The 17,431-nt window shown below is 39.8% G+C and overlaps 1 protein-coding gene across 1 annotated transcript in view; it reads left to right on the plus strand.

The window, feature by feature from the left end:
- IPO5 (importin 5) overlaps positions 1-16,929 on the plus strand; it is a 40,506-nt gene extending 23,577 nt beyond the window's left edge. Inside the window, exons 11-26 of the mRNA XM_055542876.1 lie at positions 740-864; positions 958-1,047; positions 1,129-1,302; positions 3,056-3,274; positions 4,696-4,779; positions 6,168-6,300; positions 6,398-6,519; positions 8,530-8,626; positions 9,806-9,978; positions 10,892-11,003; positions 11,092-11,147; positions 12,200-12,322; positions 13,178-13,397; positions 13,978-14,206; positions 15,425-15,566; positions 16,167-16,929. Of these exons, the coding sequence (XP_055398851.1) occupies positions 740-864; positions 958-1,047; positions 1,129-1,302; positions 3,056-3,274; positions 4,696-4,779; positions 6,168-6,300; positions 6,398-6,519; positions 8,530-8,626; positions 9,806-9,978; positions 10,892-11,003; positions 11,092-11,147; positions 12,200-12,322; positions 13,178-13,397; positions 13,978-14,206; positions 15,425-15,566; positions 16,167-16,253 (2,186 nt within the window). The 3' untranslated portion in view covers positions 16,254-16,929. The remainder of the gene's footprint in view (positions 1-739; positions 865-957; positions 1,048-1,128; positions 1,303-3,055; positions 3,275-4,695; positions 4,780-6,167; positions 6,301-6,397; positions 6,520-8,529; positions 8,627-9,805; positions 9,979-10,891; positions 11,004-11,091; positions 11,148-12,199; positions 12,323-13,177; positions 13,398-13,977; positions 14,207-15,424; positions 15,567-16,166) is intronic.
- The last annotated feature ends 502 nt before the right edge of the window (positions 16,930-17,431 follow it).

Here is a 17,431-nt window from a genome sequence, read left to right on the forward strand (position 1 = left end):
TTATTAGGAGAATGATTTTGACCTTGTGAACCCCATGAATGAGTCTTAGGAAATCGCAGGGTTCTTGAACCCCACTTTGAGAACTATTGCTCAGGTTTTTATATTTAGGTGTATCTTCTTTTGTTCCACAAGGAATTTAAAGCAGCCTTAAAGTGAATGATAATATAGTAAAAACAAATATTTAGAAATGAGAGTCAGGGAAACTATATAGAATAGGATATGAAGTCCAGTAAAATAAACATTGGTTTAGTTAATATTCCCTTAACGAAAAAGCAGATAGCCATTATTAATGTTAGAATACAGATAAGGTTCCATGCTCATTTACCATATTATTAAATAAAAATTTTTCAAAAACAGCATCTTTTCTCCTTGGCGTTTTTTCTTTTTAGAGAAATATGACTGTGGAGATCATTATGTCTCTGTTCAGTGAACAGCAGTGTGTGACACAGAAGATCCGTATCTTCACTGCCCATAGTCAGTCTGTGGGGATGTGTCCTAGTTTAGGCGGTTGGTATAAATGACAAGCCCTTTGCCGCCACACTGTCTTTTCAACTTTGGGAGTGAAATGCTTGTGTGACGTAACCGCTGTGACAGTAAAGTAATCCAGAAACAGAGTTTTTCTGTTTGCCTACCTAATAGCCATGTATAACCATACTTTGTTACTGTCATACTCCTGACGACTGGAAGGCCCCATCAGTGGTGTCTAATTGCTCTTCCCCACCATGTAACTGTTCCACAGCTGACTGGAAGTACCGGCACGCGGGGCTCATGGCCTTGTCCGCCATTGGGGAAGGATGCCACCAGCAGATGGAGGGGATTCTCAACGAGATAGTAAATTTTGTTCTGCTTTTTCTTCAGGATCCTGTAAGTACCAGTAAACATTTGATTCCTTAATATATTGCCATGGTTTCGCAGGGGACCCTGTTGCCTTTACTAACACACGAGCTCCTCTTCCAGCATCCCAGGGTGAGGTATGCGGCCTGTAATGCTGTGGGACAGATGGCTACTGACTTTGCACCTGGTTTCCAGAAGAAATTCCATGAGAAGGTAAGTAATGAGTCTGCAGACACTGAAAAACTCCAAGAAGAGGGGTGGTGTTTGAAAAGCCTGTGTGATTTCATTTCACAGGTGATTGCAGCGCTGCTGCAGACCATGGAAGACCAGGGCAATCAGCGTGTCCAGGCCCACGCTGCCGCTGCCCTCATCAACTTCACAGAGGACTGTCCCAAGTCACTGCTTATTCCATACTTAGACAGTTTGGTGAAGCATCTGCATTCCATCATGGTCCTTAAACTTCAAGAGGTACGTTTCACGGTCTTTTAAGCTGTCTGTTTGGCTGGTAATAGTGGAAATCAGAGGGAATGGTGATTCTGAAAGAGACTTCTCAGGAAACGTTAGCAGTTTCTGCCACTTTGATTTTAAAAAGATGAAAGAGAAGGAAGCAAAAAGTGCTGACCACTCTCTTAACCAGAATGACAGACATAGAGAAGACGTGAAAAAAGAATATCCTTTTTGTATTATTAAACATGTTGAAATCTTAAAATAAGGCCTGGCCATCCAAATAGAAGATGGTTTATAGTTTACAGCTTAAGTAAGAGGCAACCTAAAAACAAGTGAATAATAATCAGTGCAGCAGCAGAAAAAGACAGGATGCAGGTAAGACAGGCAAAAACAGAAACCTGGTTTGTTATCAAGTAGAATGAAATGAAATTTTTGCTATAAAATAAAAAGGACGCACAAAATAAAAGCCTTTTAATTTGAATATTCAGCAAACATAAAGTTACTGTCAGATTGCTATAAAAAATTTTTATAAACACTCAGCGTCTGTACTTTGGCTCATGATGAACTGGTAACAGTTGGTAAACCGCACTTCACCTAGCCCTGGTCTAAAGGAGAGCAGAGAGGAAGACAGGAAATTACAAGGTTCCAGAAGGCAGAGAAGGGGTTTGAAGCAGAGGATGGGCACTCAGTGAACTACGATAGCAAACTAAGAGCATGATACAGGAAGGTGAGTGTAGTATGTGAAGACAGGGAGGTAGTCGAGTTGAGGGCAGATCAGTTAGGTTAGTTAGTTAAATCAGAAATAGATGGGTCAGATAGGACATTCGAGTAGATTTGGCTGAAGGGTGGCTCTATATAACCCAGCTCCCCGCTGGGGACCCGTGTGTGAGGTGCAGACTGAAGGAAGGGGCTGCTGAGATGGGATAGGGGAAGAGGGTCGTGTGTGTGAGAAGAGCTGTGCGGAGGCAGAGTAGCCAAGGAAGAAAGATGTTCCTGTGGGATCACAGGCTGATCATGACGTTAACCGCAGAGCAGATGCAAGATGCCAAAGGAAGGAGTGAGCTCACCTTGCAGAGTAGTGTGGGGACTCGAGGTACAAGTAGAAAGAGCTCTGCCAAGAGTGGCTGTGGTTGATGAGGGGTGAAGGGTCCGGAGCAGTTGCCGGCTCAATTATTTCTATGAACCCCCAAGGAATTACAGAATAACATTGCCAGGAGCTGACATGGCCTGACCGCAAGTACCCAGGAAGGATTTTCCTCGGCAGGTCAGAGAACACTGGATTGTTGGTGCAGGGGGAAGGCTGATCTCACCTGTTGCACCAGGGTGGAGAAAGAGGGTACCTCTCAGGGGTGTCCTCAGTGGTATTTTTCTGGAGAGAAATAGAAAATAAAAGAATGGGCCATAAAGGGAACTTTCTCCACGACCTAATCGGACAGCACAAGATATAAAATTAAGTACTGGAAATAAATGCAGAACAATGAGTAAAATTAAGCTTGCTGGATACAAAAATTTAAGGGAGTTCACATTTATGCTCGAGAATTAGCCGTGCTTTGAGATAAAGTGGACACAAGTGAGGAGTGCTGTGCTGACAGGAGAGAACACCTCACAGATAGTTCAGCGGGGGCTCTTCAGTTTGCGCCGAGACCTAGTCTCCACTCTGGCTGCCGTAGGGTGGGCTCAGCGTGCAGTCTCAGTGCAGCCCTCGGGAACTGGCCAGGAGTGCTTGCCCCATCTTCTCCTCTGTGGGGCTGATGTTCTGTTGTCTTCCTTCCAGTTGATCCAGAAAGGCACCAAGTTAGTTTTGGAACAAGTTGTGACGTCTATTGCATCAGTTGCAGATACTGCAGAAGAAAAATTTGTCCCCTACTATGACTTATTCATGCCGTCACTGAAGCACATTGTTGAGAACGCAGTTCAAAAGGAACTCAGACTTCTCAGAGGAAAAACTATTGAGTGCATCAGCCTCATTGGTCTGGCTGTTGGGAAGGAAAAGGTAAGTGACTTGTCAACAATGTGTTGGGTTTGTTGTGTGTCATCTGGCTTTGGGGGCATCAAGGGTACCAGAGGATTTTTTCTTTCTGATAAGAGGTTTTCTGAAGATTTAGTTGTTTTCCATCATCTTATTCTTGTATTACTTTAATTTTATATATAAATTGTCAGCTTCATTTTTTCATTGCTAATAAGATTTCTTCTTAACTCAGTCATGCTTTTGAAACCTTCCCTTACATGTGCAGTCTTATCTCTGGAGGCTTGTGGAATTCCAGACCCGTATGTTCAGTTTTACCCATATTTAAACATATGCTCGGGGGACCCAAGTCCAGTGATTGAGACTCTGTCTTCCAGTGCAGGGGGCACAGGTTCCATCCCTGGTCAGGAAACTAAGACCCACATGCCTCAGGGTGTGACTGAAAAATTTTTTTTAAAAAACTAAAACAAAAAGTGCTTGGGAACATTCCAGTTGCAATCCTGTTAATCCCCAAAGCTTCGAGTGTCCCAAGAGAAATATGCATTTAGATCTTCAGAAAAGAATTAAAAAGGACCGTTGGCCCATGTGTTTTTCATCCTAGCCAGCATCTCAGCTGTCAAAGCTAACCCCAAAAAAGTTTCTGTTGTCAGCCCCTCCCATTCTGATTCTCAGAGCTTTCAACATAGAACCTTTCTCTCTGGTCTCCTCCACAACTAGCACTCTTATCTTACAAATAGTTTTCTGGGAGACACTGAGAACCTAATCAGTAAAACATTTTTATGTTCCATACTCTGTATTTTGGCTTGCAAACTATCTTTGTGCAGCACTGCCTGTTTATACAGTGGAGATAGCCAAAACTAAACAGAGAAGTGAAAACCATACAGCTTTTGCAGCTCAGTCACTCAGTCGTGTCCAAGTTTGCAATCTCACGGACCATAGCCCACCAGGCTCCTCTGTCCCTAGTAGGATTTTCACAGAAAGGATAGTGGAGTGGGTTGCCATTTCCTCTTCCAGGGGATCTTCCCAACTCAGGGATTGAACCAGGGTCTCCTGCATTGCAGGTGGATTCTTTACCACTGAGCCACCAGGGAAGCTAGAGAGCAATCCAGAATTGTTTTTCTGAATTTGAGTTATCTTTTTACTGCTGGAAATGCATAAGCCATGGACCAAAACTGGATGCCACGAGAACTATCTTTATACTGTAATTCATTTTGACTTCAACTGGAAAACATTTTTCTAGAAATTCTAGAGCACTAAATCTATTGAAGTATATGTGAAAACTTCTCTATATAGTACTTTTATCTGAGGGGTTAAAACTCACGTGGGAAATGTTAATAGATTTGGGGAGAGAGATTTATTATTATGTGAGAAACAAAATTAGGTGGCAGTAGTATCTCTGTGATGATATACATGAATAATATGTGTCTTCCCCAAACATTTCCTTCCAGTTCATGCAGGATGCCTCTGACGTGATGCAGCTGTTGCTGAAGACGCAGACAGACTTCAGTGACATGGAAGATGACGACCCTCAGGTAAAGCAGCGCTCACGGTCCCCTCCATCCTGGTTGATAGCGCAGGGCTAAATACTGAGAAGAAAAATTGAGCAATAGGTTTCTTGAGATAATACCAACCCCTGGTTTCAGGGGCATTCTTCACTGGCTTCCACACCGTGTGTGCATACATGTGTTTACTTTGCACACCGTGTTTTTCCTCAGTCGATTTTCAGGCTGCTGCTCTTGTGACTGAAGGTTTTTGGTGCTGTTGATCTCCATTATCCTAGGTGCTCAGATCTCCTCACTTCACCTGAGCAGCGTCATCCACAGTCGTGGCTTTGGTTTTCCTCCATAGGGTTGTGACTTCAGTCACTGAACGCAGGGTTTATTTATCCAGCCACTTCCAAGACATGTCCGTTTGGATCTCTTCTGGCCCGTTCAGTGCCACGTGACTTCCTTCCACTTTCAAAAGCAAAAGAAATGTCGCAACCAACAATTTTAGAATGTGTTGTGCTCTTTTCTCTGCCCAGGAACAAACATCTTGTAGCTTAGAAAGAGCCGTTCCCACTCAGCCTTTCTAACTCCTGCCCAGATTTCCTAGCCGGTACAAGTCTCAGTGGTGGGTGCTTAGGACCCGGTTGTAATAATGTTGCAAATGTCTATCCTATTCTTGGCGATATTCCCAGTGCCTGCTGCACAATGAGCATTCAATAAATAATTGTTGGATTAAATTTTAACTTTGCACAGCCATGCTGTAATTGTTTTCCATACTTAAAATGTTTTGTGGTTTTTTTTTTTCAAACATTTTTTGGTTTTGTTTTTGAAATTAGGAGTAGGGGAGTATGTTTGCACATGCAGCCACATGAGGTAAACAGGTATATAAATAGATGCCAGAGGGTAAAAATCCCTTTGTGGGCAATAGAGATGAAACAGAACCAGATTCTCTAGGGTACTTTGTAGTGATTAAAGTCTTCGTAAATTGAGTAGTAGAAGAAGTATCTTAAATGTGGACGACCCCCTACACAGAAAACTTAAACAAAGAGGAGAAAGGGGTGATTAATATTGACTGAGTGGAGTGTTAGGCTGTAGGCAAAGTCAGGTAAAGTCCTGCCTTGGGGAAAATTAGCGGCCAGGGGTTGATAAGTCTAAGTGGATTTTTGTTACATGAATCATGTGCTGTTATGTACTGCTTGAAAACATAAGACATAGCACTGGTCTGTCTCTTGTCTCACCTGTTGTCTGTATCCTTATGTAGAAGTAAGTTCTCAGTGACTTTATTGTTTCCGAACATTTTAAGTATGTGGTCTTTAGCACACTTGTTGCTTGAAGGGCCAAAATAAAACATCATTTCTATGAGAAGGGGAAAGGGGCTTTACACATTTTTGAAACATCAATTTAAATTTAATTTCTAATTGTTTTCCCCCCAGATCTCTTACATGATCTCCGCATGGGCCAGGATGTGCAAAATCCTTGGGAAAGAATTTCAGCAGTACCTACCGGTGGTGATGGGGCCTTTAATGAAGACAGCTTCAATTAAGCCTGAAGTAGCCCTTCTAGATAGTAGGTGTCTTCATGAGGAAGTGGCACTTGTAGGATTTCTCTTTGTTATCATTTTTAACAAAATTAAAATGAATTTGCTTTGATTCTTTGTTAATAGCTCAAGACATGGAGAACATGAGCGATGATGATGGTTGGGAATTTGTGAACCTTGGAGATCAGCAAAGTTTTGGTATTAAAACTGCAGGACTGGAAGAAAAGTCAACTGCTTGTCAGATGCTGGTAATTATGTTTACTGAACTTTATTTTACAACTTCTCATGAATACGTGTGTGTGTAAATATATTTCATAGGAGTGCTTTTTATAGATATTGAAGAAGTTAGTTTGAAGAGCCAGGAATGTATTCTTTAAGAAATAAGATATAGAAACCTTTAGACTCAACATTTCCACTTACAGATTTTGATCCTAAAGAAATCATGTGGATGAAACCTTTCATTACCAGTGCTGTTTTTAATAACAAGAACAAAGTGAATAGCCCCAATACAGTGAACAGCCCAAATACCTGTTGTTAGATGATGATCAGGAAGCACTGTGCCTTGGAGTATTACAAAACTGTTACAGAGCTAACTGAGGGAAGGATTTTTGCCCATTTTGTGCTTAGTGTATGACAGGGGCTAAGGAATGTTTTTGAATGAACAAAAAATGTGCTCATAGTATTAAAAATAAAATTGGTATGATTTCATTGTATGAAAAAAGACATGGTAGGAGAACCAGGATATTTACAGTGATTATCTTAACCTGTATGAGCATGTGTTGTAGACAGGGAGGGGTAAGTTTTGTTTTGTTATTAACTGGTTAAGAGACTATGGGAACACAACTCTGTGAGTCAACTAAACTTGAGTAAAAAAATTTTTAAGAGATTCAGTTCAGTTCAGTTCAGTTCAGTCGCTCAGTCATGTCCGACTCTTTGCGACCCCATGAATCGCAGCACGCCAGGCCTCTCTGTCCATCACCAACTCCCGGAGTTCACTCAGACTCACGTCCATCGAGTCGGTGATGCCATCCAGCCATCTCATCCTCTGTTGTCCCATTTTCCTCCTGCCCCCAATCCCTCCCAGCATCAGAGTCTTTTCCAATGAGTCAACTCTTCGCATGAGGTGGCCAAAGTACTGGAGTTTCAGCTTTAGCATCCTTCCTGCCAAAGAAATCCCAGGGCTGATCTCCTTCAGAACGGACTGGTTGGATCTCCTTGCAGTCCAAGGGACTCTCAAGAGTCTTCTCCAACACCACAGTTCAAAAGCAGCAATTCTTCGGCACTCAGCTTTCTTCACAGTCCAAATCTCACATCCATACATGACCACTGGAAAAACCATTTTATGATATATTATAAATCTAGCAGTTAAGTAAGCCTAAATAAAAACTAATGGCTTCAATTTTATTTTTCTATTAACAAGGCATTGTTTTCTAATTCATTTAAGCATATCTCTTGAACTTACTCTTATCAGCGCCTGTGTGCTTATTTACTCTATTGTGTTAGACTCTGTGACCACATGGACTGTAGCTCACCAGGCTCCTCTGTCTGTGGAATTGTCCAGGCAAGAATACTGGAGTGGATAGCCATTAGCTCGTCCAGGGGATCTTCCTGACGCGAAGACTGAATTGCATCTTGTGCGTCTCCTGTGCAGGCGTATTGTTTACCACTGAGCCATCATATTTGCCTATAATTTATAAATATTTTGGAATTTTTATAGTATCAACTTGAGAAAAAATATAAATGTAACATCTTTTATAGTTACATAAACACAATTATCAAATCTTTTAATGTGGTAAAAGAAAAGAATTACGATTTTTTTTTTTTTCGTTTGATTGTTGTAATGATTTTTTTTTAATTCAAAACAGAAACTCATAGCTGCAGATTTACAGAAGAGATGTGCCGTGATTACATTTTCATGGTTTTTAAAATAACTTTTTATATTGCCTTAATTAAGTGGTATCTTTCGTTTGAAGTATTTTCAGAGTACGGAAGCTTTTGCTAAATTCTTCCCCACACTAAATAAGAATATGAAACATTCCACCTTTTAAATGACAATATATTTTACAGTTGTTTCATGGCCCTTTCCCATTTTACAGTTCCCATGAGTTTGACTAATTTCCTTGTCCTGCATATAGCTTTAAAAGTAGTTAACTCTAGTTAGGGTAGAGCATTCTGTGGTCCTTAAGTTTTGCAGTTTGTAATAAAAAAACAAATGCATGACATGGATCTTGATTTCTCTTCCAATACTTTCATTTCAGGTTTGTTATGCTAAGGAGTTAAAAGAAGGGTTTGTGGAATATACTGAACAGGTTGTCAAACTCATGGTACCTCTACTGAAATTTTATTTCCACGATGATATCCTGTAATTTTTGAACAGAAAATATTTCTAGATAGACTTCAGGTGTAGAAGTATTAGACTTTGTGCTAGCTGAAGTAAGTGGACATCACCAGTATTCTGTTTGCACTGACGGTGGTTTCAGATTCTTTGCTTGTGCCTTTGTTTCACTTGTGCCAAAAACCGGGAAAGGAGAATGTCAGCTATCCACTAGTTTGACAGTTCTCTGTGAAGCACTGAAGAGTTTTAAGGACTGGGATTTTATTAGCAAATATCTATAATTGTGTATTGCCACTTTCCCCAAATATCTTTTGGTGATGTTAAGAAAGATTCTTTTTAACAGGTTAGAGACCAGCTTAACTTTCTAGCTCATTTCAAATGTGGATAATACCTCTGGGGAGAAATGTCTCTTAATAAATCTGCATGTAACAATTGTCCTCTTCAGTATAATGGTAGTTGTAATAAGTATAGGTATATTTTTACACCTTTTTGCACACGCACACACACACACACACACACACTTTAAGATGGGTTAAAAAATGACAGCGCAGTGGATTGAGAGCCACACACGCAGATCTGCGGCCCCAGAGCCCCTTGGTTGCGGTTCCTCGCGCAGTACCTGACGGTGGTGTCCTTCACAGAAGGGGGCTTTTCCCCAGCAGACGTCCCATAATGCCTGAGGACAGGGCAGAATCATTTCTAAGAGGAATTCTCAAGACATTTATTTTAGACATGATATTAGATGGGGGAGGCAACTGTGCAGAGACTGATTCAGGAAGAGATCGTTGGTAGTTTTCTTAGTAAAGTCATTACTTCAGTTGCCTTTGTAAGAAATGTACTACCCGAAGTTTGGGGATAGGTATATCCTGAGATGCTGTGAGAGTCCTGGCTCTTTCCTCTGTTATTTTTGTGTTGAGGGGTTATATTTGAACCTTTATTCCTGTTATATTGTAGGTGATTTGAAAGACAGGAAGTATGTCTTGGGGTGGGGAGACTTGAGTTTTTATACACAGGTTATATTGAACGCAAGCTCTTGGAGAGCACTCTTAGATAAACAGAAGTTGCCTAGCACTCCTGTTAATAACTGACTGAGCACTTCAGTATGTAACTGAGCAAAACAATAGAACAATATTGAGGATAGTAATCACGCTAAATGTTGTCTAAGGTTCGTTTGAGTACGTTTTCCTTAACAATAAAACGCGTTCGAGTGGCAGCAGCAGAATCCATGCCTCTTCTCCTGGAGTGTGCAAGGGTTCGTGGTCCTGAGTACCTCACACAGATGTGGCATTTTATGTGTGATGCGCTTATCAAGGCCATTGGCACAGAACCAGATTCAGATGTCCTCTCAGAAATAATGCATTCTTTTGCAAAGGTAAATATTTTTCTCTTCAAAATTAGTGTAAACGGTTTGTGTGTTCATATATTTGTCTTACTAAATAAATGGGGGGATTTTTTTTTTTATGCTGTAACATAATTTGCAACCAAAAATATTTAATTTGGTGTTATCACTCTTTTCCTTACTTTTTAAGAGTAGCTGCTCTTGTATTCTGGTCTTGATTAGTTTCCATCGTCATTTACCCAGTAATCCAACCACCAGATGACACTTGGGTGTCATCCAAGTCAAGTCTAGTCTCTGTCCTCTTCTCTCCTAGATTTCTCTGTTTTTTGCTGTATTTTTTCTTTTTCCTTGAGCCTCACTTAATCTGCTCCAGAAGCCATTCCTTCTTTCCCTCACAGTTCAGTCACCTTTCCTCAAGCATTAATTTGCTCTTGAGTCACTCCCCATTTTCCAAGGCTTACAACTCCATAGCTTGCTCCACAACTGGGTTTAAAAATTCTTTGTCCTCATTTGCACTCCTCAAGTTCAGATTTTGTTACTTTTCCAAAGAATGCATGCTTCCATGCCTTTACTCATCTCATTCCCTCCATTTGTGGCACAAGCTTAGTCTTCTCCAGCACCATCTCTGTACAGAGTATGCATGTGATAACAGCTTCTTAAGAGCTGGTTGGTCTTTTCCATCTTTGAATTTGCAACACCCAGCATAATTCCTGGCACTTAAGACGTGCTCAGGACATGTTTAAAGGGAAAATATTTTTTTAATTATTTTTTTTAAAGTACTGATGTGGTAGCAAATATAATCCAAGTGTATCTACTGTTTAATCTCAGGGTAGGAGTTATGTTCATTTTTCTCAATGCCTCCATCTGATTCTTAATGGAGTTTAACTTTTGACTCCAAAACACTTAAATCTCAAGAGTTGCTTTCTTTCCTCAAACTCATTTTTAGTGCATTGAAGTCATGGGAGATGGATGCCTTAATAATGAACACTTTGAAGAGTTGGGTGGTATACTGAAAGCTAAACTTGAAGAACATTTTAAAAACCAAGAATTGCGGCAAGGTAAGTTTTCCACGCTTTTATTTCTGGATGTAATTCTTGACCATTTTTGGCGACCATTTAAAAAGACATTTATTTGGGTGTGTTTTAGTTAAAAGACAAGATGAAGACTATGATGAGCAGGTGGAAGAATCACTACAAGATGAGGTAAGTTACCCCATTTAGAACTTAACTTATGTGACCATTTGCATTAATGCTTAAGCTTCTCATTCATCTGACTTCTCCTAAAAGGTACTTCTTAGTAATTTTCAGCAGAAGAATCTGATGTGTGTTTGTTTCATTTATTAATTTAGAGATTAAATGGTTTGAGGTTAGCTGGTTTGTGTTTTGGGTGCTGTGTGTGCGCTTTGTTGCAGTGACCTTACATATAAAACCTTTGGAGTTCCCTTGTATCTTCTACACTCTCTCACAGCACTCATCTGTGCCTGCTGGTGCTTTCCCCATTTTGAAGATGAGTGAACTCAAACTCAGATGTTAAGTGATTGCCTAGAGCCACACTGTTGACACTCTCATGCTTAAGGCCAGGTCTTTCTGTAATACCAGCTCTCTTTCCCCTGGACCACAGAATTGTGCAAGTTTCCCTATCCCTATAAACAATAGGCATGTGGTTGACATAATTCTTCACGTTGTTACTCAGAACTCCTACCATCAGACCACTTGATGCCATCAACATATGTCAGCTCTATATGTAGGGTCTGCCGTGTGTGGCATGTGGCCATCTGATGGACCCGTGCTGGCTCGTGGGACTCATCCCTGTCCTTGGCAGGTACTCACCCTGACACGCACATGGTTCCCGGGGATGAGGTGTTGTAAATAACTGACCCCACATCTCCCCACCATCCCACTCCAAAGCTAAAGAAATCCTAGAAAACAAACAAAAGATAGTAAAGTAAAATCACTCATTTCAAAACTTTGAAATTTGGGATAGTCTTTCAACCATCTATTTTAAATATATTCCAAGGAAAGTATTTGCAGTAAGTGTAGTACTTCAATACTCCTTCTGTCTTTTTATTGCCAGACAAGATATCACTGGAGTAACCTCAGTCTCTGGACTCTTGCTATGCTCTTAAGAAAGTGACAAGAAACTTAATTTTCTGTGTTTCTTAGATTTTTTTATAATGTTAAGAATAGTGAGGACACTTTTTAAATACATACATACTGTTTTTAACACATAGTATGCCCACTTGGTTTTTTTTTAGGATGATAATGATGTTTATATTCTGACCAAAGTGTCAGACATTTTACATTCAATATTCAGTAGCTACAAGGAAAAAGTGTTACCATGGTTTGAACAGCTGCTTCCGTTAATTGTCAACCTAATTGTGAGTATTACCTCTTTTTGAAAATTATTTTAGATAGTTGACCTGAAAATCTATTACAGCATTTGAAAATTTAACACTTTCAGGTTAAAATGGATCCTAGAAATCATAGTTTTCACCGTACCTCTTTAATTTACTGAGTTTATTGCATTGCCTTGGATACTTTCTCAGTGTATGCTTGGAAGTTTACTAATTAGGTTTTCTGTAGTCCAATTAATTTATAATGCAGTCTAAAAATATACAACTGACTTTTTATTATTTCAGATTATCTATACTCTGCTAAATTAATAAATGGAAACAAAATGGTTACAGGTTTTTGTTTTAAAGTAGACCCTAGAAAATTCAGTTTTGATCTTTATTATGTACCACCAACAATCATAGGTTCTGGATGATAGCATTACATATTCAGTTTTTTTACATGTATTATAAATTAAAAGCAGTCATTGGATATTTACCCCTTTTTGGCTTTTAATTTCGTGTTTTGTGATACTTCGTAGCACAGTATGTTTCTAGAAGTGATTTAGGCATGTGACATGCTGTCGAATCAGTACTATAAAGTTTTGCAGCTTTTGCTGTTGTTGTGTTTTTTAAATATAGCATTGCTGTTGTCTTTTTTGTAAAGTAAATGTATGTACGTAGATGCTGCTGTCATTCTTCCTCATACTTGGTAATTTCAGATGGTGGAAAATCTGTAGAGTAGTTTGAGGGTTGTTATTCATAAGAACTGATTGTTGCAATGTTTATTTTTCATTACCTGTATCAGGAATATCCCTGTGAAATGACAGCCAATAGTGAGTGTTTGTTTCTTTATAGTCTTCACTCCAGTATCCAAAGCTTAAAAGAATGTCTCTTTTGTAGTGTCCACATAGACCATGGCCAGACAGACAGTGGGGACTGTGCATCTTTGATGATGTCATAGAACACTGTAGTCCAGCCTCATTTAAATATGCAGAATATTTCTTAAGGCCAATGCTCCAATACGTATGTGACAGCAGCCCGGAAGTCAGGCAAGCAGCTGCATATGGCCTGGGAGTCATGGCACAGTATGGTGGCGATAACTACCGTCCTTTCTGCACAGGTACTTCTGTTTATCTGGTTACGTGCATTTCGCCCCAGACATCCCTGTTAGCCCTACCTTGCTTTCTGCCCTGACCCTGAAAACAGTATACACTGCTTCCTTCTCTTTTCCTTTTGCAAACACCTTATTACAGCACTTAGACATTTACCATCCTCATTCGCATAGAGATGGGAATGAAGTCTGAGTGGGACCAGCGCCTCCTCGCCCCGGTCCCAGGGTGCAGTTCATCTGGGGCTTGGAGGACGTGCTTTTAAGGCACGTCTGGGTCCCTGTGAGTTCAGCATAGGACTAGAGCTTGGAGGCTTTTAAAAGCTGTAGTACGCTGAGGTGATCAGGAGTGCAAGTCTGGAGACTGCTGACCTCTTGGGGCCTATAAATTAATGTAGTGAGGCTGGTCCTGAGCACACCCGGCAACCTCCCTCTCCCCTGTCATGGTTCTGAAGTCATGAAAACAAAGTGCTCCTTACACTTGAACATTTTCTCACTGTGATTTGTAGCTGGACCAAAAAATAAGACATATTTTTGATCATTTGCATGTAAATGAGCCTTGAACTGACTTCTTTCCAAATGCTTATTTTAGAAGCACTTCCACTGCTGGTAAGAGTTATTCAGTCTGCTGATGCTAAGACCAAAGAAAACATCAATGCTACTGAGAACTGCATCTCAGCGGTGGGGAAAATGATGAAGTTCAAGCCTGACTGTGTGAACGTTGAAGAAGTCCTCCCACACTGGCTCTCTTGGCTTCCACTGCATGAGGATAAAGAAGAAGCTGTTCAGACTTTCAATTATCTTTGCGACCTCATTGAGAGGTGGGCAGCGGGACAGGGCAGCCTTACTTCCTTCCCCTTCATGCAGCTTGGTGATTCCTGTGCGTGCCTCTCAGGCGTTCAGGTCCTAATAATGCTGTGTTTATAAATCAGGTTAAGAAGCCTTGTCACAGTTAGGAGTGCCTTATAATCACATCTAATTTTGAGTTATGTGCAATTCAGTTCAACAGATGAGGCATTATAGAATAAGATGTTCAAAGAAGGTTCTGTTCTGTCTTCCACCCCATTCATTCATTCTTTTATCCATTCAGTCATTAGCTTTACGGAGGCATCATTGGCATATCATTTATTAATAGAATGAGACGAAAGAACATGGGTTCATACTGTTATTTGACCCTCTGAAATACTAGTGTTTTTCTTTGAATTAAAAAATCAGTGGTCTAAGGGAAATATACCAGCAGGGCACTCATGGTCTGGCCCTTGACCTTTGGCGTTATTAGTGTTATTTTGTGTCTGTGAGTATTGCTAAGAATTAGAACAACCAGGAGGTTACAAAAGCTATCACATCAAAGTTGTGTCCATTGGTGGTCTGGGCTCTGTCACTATTAACTACTGCTTTTAGTTCATAAATCCAGGGGCTACAACCACTCATCTCATGGGGGTTTGTAGAAATGGGCCAATGGGTGTATTCCTTCACACCTAAGTTCTCACTGGTCATAGAAATACTAGAAGTGTTTTCACTGAGGACATCATTAAGGAATACTTCAGAGCCATCATGGAGACGCGTTAACCTGTTCTTGCCTCTGAAGTGACCTGTTCTCCATCATGCTATTTAATCTTCTCCCTTGGAAATGACTGCTCTGGAATTTTCCTGATGAAAAGGATTAAACTAGTCAGATTCACTGTTAGGGTTCTTTCCATTAAACTTGACTGGAACTCATTTCCCAGTTTACTTTTGAAATGCCTGTAAGTCTTTTTGAACTTCAAATTTATTTTAGAAACCATTCTGTAGTATCTAAATAAAATTTATGTTAAGGAACTGTTCTTATATGTATGATTTACATGGGAAGAAACTGCAAAGCTAATCAGGTTTCCTCCTACTGGATTTAAAAGGCAGTTGATTTTAGTGCATAATCATTGTGTAAGGAAGGACCTAATAACAGAATTTGGTATTGGGGGAAGGGTATGGGAAAGTATATGAGTGCTTGAGTGATTTTCTATTACAATTTTCATTTTGATGGTTTTCTTCTCTTATTTCAGTAATCACCCAATTGTTCTTGGCCCAAACAATACCAATCTGCCCAGAATATTCAGTATAATCGCAGAAGGAGAAATGCATGAGGCAATTAAACATGACGATCCTTGTGCCAAACGTCTGGCAAATGTAGTTCGCCAAGTACAGGTAAGCTGATTTAGTTAAATTGGGAAAGAAGAACTAAAATGGTTTTGGGGTTTTTTGTTTAGTTTTGTTTTTCTGTATTTTTTCTATTAGAGGAAGAGAATAGAAATTCAATAAGCTAAGGAAATTTCACTTTTATATTATCTTGTCATCAAGCCTCAAATAGATTATACTTAATATAATCTATCCGTATATTCTCATTATCTATTAAAACTGAAACCTTTGTCTTAAATCTGAGATTAGCACATACTCGTTATGTTCTTTTTCTGTATATATGTGAAAACAGAAAGGCGAGACGTTAATCGTAGTAACTGTCAGCTACCAACGTTTTATAATCGAGTTTTCCTCCCTAAGTGGATGTGTGTAGATAACTTGAACAGATCATCAAAAGTGTAGCTTTATCAATGTAAAAATGAGAAAGCTTACTGTGAGTGAAACATACTTCATAGAAATGAAAAGATGTCTTGCTTGTCCAATGGTGTTCATCAAGCTAATCTACTGGAAAGAGTACTTTGCCATTACCGTCTGCCTAATGCTGGTTATGAGAGCACTGCCCAGTGACCGTTTTGCCAAATCTAAACATGTGACGTTGTTCTTTCCTAGACTTCTGGAGGACTGTGGACTGAATGCATAGCGCAGCTCAGTCCCGAGCAGCAGGCAGCCATACAGGAGCTCCTGAACTCTGCCTGAAGGGCCTTACTACCACCGCCAGATAACTAACTCCAAATAAACGTTTACCCTTTTGTTTAGGTTTCTTTGTTTTGTTTTTGAGCAAAAGAGAACGGTAGAGTTGTGTGTAGGCCATTCTTCTGCAAAGCCACAACAGCAGAACGAGAAGCCCTGGGCTTCAGGATGGTGTGTAAGTGGATTTCCCACCACCCGACTACTGAGGAAGTCCCGTGAGCCCTGCAGTAACACTGAAGAGTATTTTTCTATTGGTGTGACCCACCCATGTGAAGGCAAAAGGGAAATAAAATTAATTTTCCTCACTAGATATAAGGAAACTTAAGACAAAACAGCTTTAATTAAGATCCGTTCCTCAGCATAAATGTGTGTTAAAACAAGTTGCTGTACACCTAGTATTAATTGGAGTGTGAGCCTTTTTGTGGGGTAGAAAGAAGCCTTCTACCCAGCAAGCTCATGGATCCAAACATTGAAGAAAAGCTGAAGACAAAAACAACAAGCATGAAAATGTTATTTTACATCACTCTCGACCCTTTTCCCTAAAAGGCTTATGCAGTGACTCAGTTTGGAAAGCTTTTTGGCTTCCAGCCCTTGAATGTGAAGTGTCGTTGGCATGTCTGGCAGTAGTCTCGTTCACTCCTCAATAAACAACGTTGAAATACTAAAGAAGTTTGTGTAAAAATTTAGTACTGTCTGGCTTTGATTCATTTAATGTTTTTAATATAAGAGTAATATTTTTTAAACTGCTGACAATGGCTCTGAGTTTTGTTTCCCCCTGATATTTTCTTCGTGCAATTCAAAGTTAAAAGCATCTAGTTTTTACCATCTTCGACTTTAATTTAAGCTAAGTTATGATACACCTACACCATTCACAATTGATGTGCAAACTTCAGTCGTTTTAAAGCTAGCATTGTTCTTGTTAGAAAAAAAGAATTTGGCTTAGTATTTTTATTGCAAATTGTAATTGCTATGGAGCCACACACAACTTTTAAACGTTTAATTTTATGATAAGTATTATGGCTAAAAGTATTTACTGATAAATTCAGTAAAATGTGTGAATGTTTTTTTCTTTATGTATTAACCTCATAGCAGTAAATGACTTGCTGTTGTTTCTTTAAGGAAATTTTCTAAGAGGTCTTACTAGATTTCTGTTGAAACTCAAGTGTTAACAGTTTTATAGTTTG

Source organism: Bubalus kerabau, chromosome 12 (assembly GCF_029407905.1).
Source record: "Bubalus kerabau isolate K-KA32 ecotype Philippines breed swamp buffalo chromosome 12, PCC_UOA_SB_1v2, whole genome shotgun sequence".
Classification (NCBI taxonomy): Eukaryota; Metazoa; Chordata; class Mammalia; order Artiodactyla; family Bovidae; genus Bubalus; species Bubalus kerabau.